At 39.1% G+C, this 8092-nt stretch overlaps 1 protein-coding gene across 2 annotated transcripts in view; it reads right to left on the bottom strand.

Moving 5' to 3' along the window:
- The window catches only part of RTF2 (replication termination factor 2), a 29361-nt gene extending 21285 nt beyond the window's left edge, over window positions 1-8076 (bottom strand). The window contains exons 1-5 of one of the 2 annotated variants that reach the window (XM_037403471.1): window positions 7935-8076; window positions 6727-6821; window positions 6531-6624; window positions 6194-6333; window positions 4840-4918 (exon numbers count right to left, since the gene is read on the bottom strand). In XM_037403471.1, the coding sequence (XP_037259368.1) occupies window positions 4840-4918; window positions 6194-6333; window positions 6531-6624; window positions 6727-6821; window positions 7935-8003 (477 nt within the window). In that variant the 5' untranslated portion in view covers window positions 8004-8076. The remainder of the gene's footprint in view (window positions 1-4839; window positions 4919-6193; window positions 6334-6530; window positions 6625-6726; window positions 6822-7934) is intronic. The other variant, XM_037403470.1, reaches the window with a different exon arrangement.
- Between the last annotated feature and the right edge of the window lie 16 nt (window positions 8077-8092).

The raw sequence follows: 8092 nt of genomic DNA on the forward strand, positions 1-8092 counted from the left end.
ATGATTTTACCCATGTCAACAGAGGAAAGTCACTGGAGCATGATCCTCCTTCCTTAAAGGATTTCGTATTTTAAACAAGACTTCACATAAATAAACCCCCCAGGAAAATCATAATTAAACCACCCCATTCTCAATCATTAAGAAACAGTATTCTATTAATTATGCTGAGTGACCATGACCACATTATATTCTTGATTTTACTTCTAACAACAGTAAAAAATTAAATAACAAACCTGTGAAATCTGAAAGCATTTAAACATACATAATAAGCATCCATTAAGTTTTGTACACATTATCACATTGTGAACAGATCAATCATAACTTTTAGATATAAGCAATTGATGTTACTAACCTTTGGTGACTGTTGATCTAAGAGCATACGGTGCCAAAGTGACCCTGTTCAAGGGAACATAACGCCCTATAACGTACTACACACATATCTAACAGACTTACGTGTAATCTCTGTTTCAAAAAGCCTGAGGCACATGGTCAATAGCTCTATATCTAAGTTAAACATTTGGTTAAGTGTTTTTATATGGCACAGACTTTAATAGTTAGGATATTATTTCAAGTATGTATTAAAAGTCTGTTGACTCTGAAAACAATGCCAAAATAAATTTTAAAGCGATACAAGAAATTAAATTTTCAAGAAGTAATCTTGTCCTTAACTTCCACAGTAACTCCCAGAAGGACTTCCACCATAGATTCAACAACTACTACCCTGTTTCCAAACTACCTCTAGCATACTATTACACCATAGTAACGTCTTAAGACAGGAGAGTCAACATGAAAAATTGGTAACAGTATATTTTTCAAACCCCTGCAAAAGTGAGGTTAAATAGATGTATACACTGCTAGGTAGTTCTTTTATTCCATCATTTCTAAAAGCATAATTTTTGGCAAATAGCAGGCTTCCAAACAAGCAGACACCAAAGATCGTCCATGCAAGGACCACAAAGCCAGTTAGAACAGAAGTTCCAAAATATTAATAATTTTGGGCCCACTGAAATCTACAGACCAACACAGATCAGCACTAATTTACAACCTTCACGATCCCATCAAATACAAAAACAGTTATTAGAAAATCTTGCTTGTTCTTTTAATTTTAGTAGTCTGTTAACAATAGGTGACAACATTCAAAAGTGCAAATTTTAAACTGACAACTTCCATGTCACATAGAATTCTTCCAGAAGAACAGGAAGCAGAAGGCAGCAGAAAGCTCTTCATCTTCAGGGCTTCTGCTACAGAATACACATCACCAAACTCCATTATCTGGAAGCAAAGTTGTTCCTTTTCCTGCTGACTGAAGGTCCTATCCTGCACATTTTAGCATGTGACTTAGTACTGATAGTTTAAATTTTCTCTTCTTACTGTATAAATCCTCAAAAATCTGGCTCAAACAAAAGACACTTCTGTGCAAAAAGGTATTACAAGTTTTATATGTATTCATAAATTGCTCTGTTTTAGACAAAGCTCTTTTTTAACTCTTTTCAGTCTAAGTATTTAGAAGCTTCAAAAATTGTCCCAAGCACTTCATCTAACAAGCTTGCTCTCCAATGTAAATCACCACTAAAAAAATTCTCATTGCTCTTCCAAAAAAAAAAATCTTTGGCCAGGAAGTTTTATATTTTGACAAGACAGTTCAAAGCATTGACCATTCAGGCAATAAGAAACAATCCCTCTCTCAACACTGCTGCAGTGCCTGACTGTTTGCCTTAAGAGTTTTCACAGTTTAATGTTGTTTTTTAACTTCAGTAGCAGCATACTGAAGGCTTCAAGATGTGAAGCAAGAAAAAACAACTTACTTTCAAGGAAGGGAAGTCACTTAGAAAAATGCCTCACACGTTAATCAGTTACCTTAATAAAGTCCTTCAATCCATGACAGTTTCCTCTCACATGCTTGTGCCTTCCCCTAGCACCACTAGTCCTTTTAACGATACCAGTAAAAGCAGGTAAATACATGAATTTAATATTGTCAGTTCTTCAGGTAAAGTTTCTATTGAGGCAAAATATGTTTTTTTGAAAGAGAACTCTGATAGAAAGTCTGCTTCATCCTCCCTGTACCTACACTCCATAAAGCCTTTCAAATCTAGTACTACAGCAAGTACTGTCAAGATAAACCAAGGCATGCAGAGTTCTTCATCTTGGTGTTTTCCATTTCCTTGAATTAGACAAAACTTGCATATGTATTCAGGTTTTTTCCTAAGCATTTACTTCATGACCTGCATATCACTGGGAAAACAGATTGTTCTATTTCTTGTATGAGCTGCAACAGAAAAAAACTGAAAAGAAAACTGAGCAGTGAGACAACTGTCTGTTGGGCTTCCCACAAAGTGGTAAGCATCCCCACGAGCCAAGCCAGAAGGTCTGGAAGGAAGCAACCCTCTGCTCTGGAGCACAGGAAAGCAACTTCCTAGTTTCATGAAACACAATATTCTGTGATATGCCTCTTATAGCATGTATATATATGCATATTATCTAGTTCCAATTATCTAGTTTAAAGTATATGAGCCTGATGGTGAGGACTGCAGAACTGTTGTTTGGGCTGCTGGATACCTGTATTCTCTGGCGAATGTTTTTGCTGCATCATTACAGCATCTGTTTGTCAAAGTCCTTTGGGAAACCGTTGCTGTTTACAATTTAGCAGACTATCAAGACTGCTCTGTAAGCTCACAGGTGAAATTAATACACAAAAATAGCTTGTTTTGAAAGAGCTTTCTTGAATTTCACAGTAGCAAGGAAGAGAACTGCCACACAGTTCCCAGATTTACACTTTTCCAATTTACATCCATGCTGTAAACCTCATCCCCTGGGATGAAGTGAAAACACAGATTCGCTAGCTGAAAAGAGAGATTGAATACACAGCATAAACAAGCAAATACAGAATTACTCTTTTTGAACTACTCTCATCATGTCAGTTTCCAAAGTCACATAACAACACCTCCCACACACAGATTGCACACATAGAAGTGGCAGGGACACGCAGGGCTGGGCACACACTAGCAGACCGGGGGTGGCAAGGCCATGAAAAAAACCCAAACATGCTCCACATGGATCTCATAGGTTGGATTTTGGTTCAAAAAATGTATTGTAATTCTTAAAATACAGCAGTTAGCATCAGTAGAAACCTATGTATGGCGATCTACAACACTCTGTACTTACAATTTTTTGTGTTTTAAAAGAGCATGCATCAGAAGAGGATTATATTTATTAATAAAAAATTATTAATAAAATATTTCTAATCCTAGCATATGTACAACACTTCCTTTTTTTTTTTTTCCTTCTTCTTCATTAGCTCTAGCTCATTCTACTATATGTCCCATTGCTGCACAAAGATACAATGTGCTGGGGGAATGCTGCTAATTAGCACTTCAGATATAAAAAAACCTGCTAGCTACCAGAAAGCGTGGCAACCAGTTCCCCATGACCCTATTTAGAAGGGTTCTTGTCCCCTTCTTGATTCTGAATACAGAACAAGAACATTACTGGTATGTACCCAAAAATCTAAAAAAAATCACTCTTCAACAGTAATCAATGGAAATGTGGACTAAACCATGTTCCTTCAGTTGGTTATCATTGTCTTTGTGCACCAAAATCAAATAATGAAAAGATGACTAGATTATATTATATCCACTGCATTGTTTCTAGAAGCATCCTTCTGAATATTGTGAAGAATTCACATGTATGTGAAAACAGCTGCATGCAAATATGAGGCTATGCTAAATAATGATTATTAAAATAAATCCATGCAGGATTCATTTAGTTATAAAAAACTGATCATCAGACTGGCCAAGCCATGGACAAAACATCTCATTCCTGCATTTAATAATTAAGCTACATTCATCCATCAACAAAAATTCAGATGCAAACAAAAAAAACTCATGAAAAATAAACTAGTATCTGCAAACAGGAAAACAAAGCTGCTAGGACTAAACCAGTGTTCTATAGAACAAAAGCAGCACTGAGTGCAGCAACATGAGGCTAAACCTAACAATATTCCACGTCACCTGCAACAACTTACTGAGAAACTTTTTCCTTCACAGGTCTGGTTTAACACAAGTATACTGTATGTTTTATCCAGTATCAGGGTGTCTGGTGAAAGATAGCCCTGCCTAAATGTAGCAACTATCACCACAAATCTCACTGATAATAAAAAGAGTGATAGGAAAAAAAGAGAGTATTTGCAACTTTCATCTTTTCCCCTAGTTACAAAGAAACCTATATAATAAGATCAAACCAGCACTGTAAAAGGAAGTGGCATCAATATTTTCTACAGTAATTCATGTAATTGCTGAAAATTCTATGAAGAGTTGCCCTTCCCCCCCAAAAAAAGACAACAGCAAATGTCCTTTAAAAATACAGGGGTCAAATCGTAACCTGAAAACGTAATCAGTTTAAACACAGAGTAGACACTGATAAAACATCACCACATGCATTTAGGTAAAAAACCATCAACCAAACCAAATATCCAAAACCTCAAACAAAACAAATCACCCTTTTTAAAACTGAAATTATAACCAAATACTGGAAAAAATGAATTTATGAAGTAGTTGAAAAATCAAACTGTCTCTGAGAACAAAAGTATCATTTTTACAACTACTTCGAAACACATTTTTTATTAAAAAAAGGCCACACAGAATTACTTCAGGCCATCATGGAACAGAACTCTTACAAGTTCAATTTCAATTTGCACATTTAGATAAAAGAAACCCCACTTTACAATAGTGAATGTGAATGCACTTGTTTATATATACACACACATGTATGGACCCATATCTATATATCCATCTGGGGAGGTCATATGTGACTCCACTACTACTAAGCTGAAAAAAAACTCACCTTGTGACAAACTTCTGATTTAATTTCTTTGAGAGCACGTTCAGAGAACACACAACCACAGTTTCTCAGGAAGCAAAACCTTCAAAGAAAAGACATACAATCGTTTTTAAGAAACCCTGTGCCTAAGAGGTATGTGCAGTGCTGATTTAACACAGAAACAATACTGCAATGGGCTAGGAGGATGCTGCTAACTTTCTCTTTACTTTGATTAGCTGCAAGAATTTGTATCGGCACCTTTAAGTAGGCCCTTATTAATTTGCACGATATAAGAACTGAATGAAAAACATTGGGCACATTAAACCACAACACATATTTTGTTATTTCACCCTTGGTATAATTCAGCATAGGTTTATGACAACCTCTCAAGAGGATCTTTGCAAAACAGATGCTCTAGAGGTGTGTTTGTACATTTGCTATAGGTTGGCACACATTTCTCTGGAACCATCACCACACTCTGTTTTACTACAAAGTTACACTATTTGAATAGTTCCATCTTCCACCAGGTTTATTGGCTTCATTTACTCTGACTCAAGCTCTCCAGCAAAGCTGTAACAAGCGACACTAGCCAGGGATCTTCCCCCACACGGAAGATCCTACCAGACTATGCGAAGCAATTATGCACATGGTTCATGTGATCTCCCTTTCCTGAGAGCTACTGTTGTTAATCCTTTCCTCTCGATCACTCACAACTGAATTAAAAAATGCTCAGGTAGCTCTGGTAAAAATGGGTTTACTTTTCAGGCAGGTTCCCTCTTTAATTCCACCTCAATCTCCCAGCTAATCACTGTCTGGAGGAAGAAATACTTTGCAACTATCAAGCTGTGAATGCAGCCTCTTCTCAGTCATCAGACTTAACAGGCAAAGAAAAAGAAATTGCCAAACATGCCCAAACCAGGATGCCAGGAAACGTCCTTCCTTAGACCAATCAAAACCAGATTAGATTAGACATACATTTCATCTCCACTCTGATCCTAGCACAGGGAGAGGTAGAATTGCTTGATGTGACACAAAGGGAGGTCTCATCCAAACTCCCTTTGCTTGCCCATACCAACCTCCCATGGTTTAGCTCCCAAACACCTTTTAGCCACTTCTTGTCTGCAAACATTGCCATCTACTTATTATACATATAAACTCACTTAGGAAAGGGTTAACATTTTATCTTTCCTCTTGAATACAAAATGGACATTTAACTGTCTCCTGAACTCCCTCCTCCTGAAAGAAAGGCAAATACTCCCAGCAAAGGCTTGCGTAAGTACATGATTTGCAACATAATTCAAATGTTTTTACCTGCTTTATACTTGGTTTGGCACAGTACTTGCTTCTAAAAACAAAATTCAGAAACTTAAATACTGACCTATGTCTTCCATTCATTTCCAATCCCACCACAGGGCATATAAAGCGGGCAGACTGGATGTCATCATATTTGTCACCTTTTATACTCTCTTTATCACCACTCCAAGCTGGATTATCTGCAAGGTTTAGTTCTGTTACATTCTGAAAAATAAAAGTGCAAGCCGTAAGATGTTTACTAATGATTTTTGAGCCACAATAACATTCTCTAAGATTTTTTTCATCATGGTTCGCTATTTCTAACACTTCTAGTATATAGCAAGAAACCAGCAAATGGAGGTTTTGTAGCATGATTTTCATGTTAATTTTTAACTATTTAATATTAGACACAATCTGTTTACCTTAATGCTCTTGATATGTGACGCAGCTTCCATAGGAGTCTTATCAGCTGACTTCTCCAACAAAAATTCAATGATGGCATCTTTATTATACAACCTATAACACAAAATTTTAGTAATCATATTTGATTCTCATAACAGCCTTTTATTTACAGATTAGTAGCCTTTAATATAGTAGTCTATATGGAAGCATTCATACCTGCCTAGCTCACAGGCTACAATTGGCCGACATAACTTCTCTTGACTCAGAGCACAGTAGTACCACCTTGCCACTAATTCAGCATTTTTGTCAACCTGAAAGGGAAAAAAAAGAAGATACTCATGGGTTTAAAACAGCTTTTATATTTGCAAATTACTCAAACATAAAGTCAAGCAATATCTGAAGCATTAATCAAATCCCCAGCTGTCTTACCAAATCTACTTTCTGCACTCAAAGGTAACCTTCAACAAAAAAATTTAGTGAAATACATTATTAGTTCTGAGGGTCTGCCTCTATCTATTAAACATGTTTCTGCATCATGGGACTTGGGACCTGTTTTCCTAAATCTGAGTTTTCTCATTTTTTGCCATTTCCACCTGTCCCATTCCCTCTTTATTCGTTTCTGCTCTTCACACGTTCTCCACTACCTTCATCTCTTTAGCTCTGCATCTCACCCCTGCTTGGGTCAACTACCATTTCGACTCCCTGTAAGGAGCAAAATAACAAGAAAAGCAAACCTGAGGATGTCAGGATGCTACCTGAACCTCCAGACCAAAAGCATGAAATTTTATAACAGATTAGGCCATTAAAAAAAAAAAGGCTGAAGTTCACAGCTACTCTTATAATCAGGTGTGAGAAGGAAATGGATTTTATTTACTTGTTTCACATCAGCAAGTGTAATTTGCCAGTCTCCTGCCACTTGCTGTGAGGTTTCACCCAATCACGATCCACCCATCCACGCATGCGATACCCCTGTATACCCGTTATCCTAAAACACGCTAAGAGAGCCCAAGAACATTCAGGATGTCAGCAAATGAAACGCAGAAATGACCCAATAGCTTGGTCACGCTATTAAATGATCTACAAAAAGCGTTGCCAGACACCGTTTCCCCAGGCGAAGGAGGCCCCTAACCCCCGTGCATTCAGCAGAATAGCCGACGTCCAAAAAGCCCTCCAGAGGGCACAGATCCCCACTGCAGCTGTCACCAGCGCCACAGACACAGTCGCCCTGCGGCAGCACCCGCGGGCCGGCCCAGCGCCGTACAAAGGGCGCTGCCCCCCGCGCTGCCCGCACCGGGAGGGCCGTGCCCGCTGCCAGGCGCTGCGGGCCGAGCAGGCCCAACCAGGCCTCCGCGGGGCCTCTCTCCCTGCCCAGGCCCACAGAGCCGGCCCGGCGGTCCCCGGCCGCTCCCGCCGCCCCCTCCAACCTTCTCCACTTTGCGGGGCCCCTTGACCAGCTCGTGTCGCTTGGGGATGGTGCCGCCATCGCATCCCATCTCGCTGCCGCCGCGCCACACTTCCGGGTCCGCGCCTCCCCACCGGCCGCGCACTTCCGAGGGCGAGAAGTACTTCCGGTGCGCCCCGG

The sequence above is a fragment of the Falco rusticolus genome, chromosome 10 (genome assembly GCF_015220075.1).
Source record: "Falco rusticolus isolate bFalRus1 chromosome 10, bFalRus1.pri, whole genome shotgun sequence".
NCBI lineage: Eukaryota > Metazoa > Chordata > Aves > Falconiformes > Falconidae > Falco > Falco rusticolus.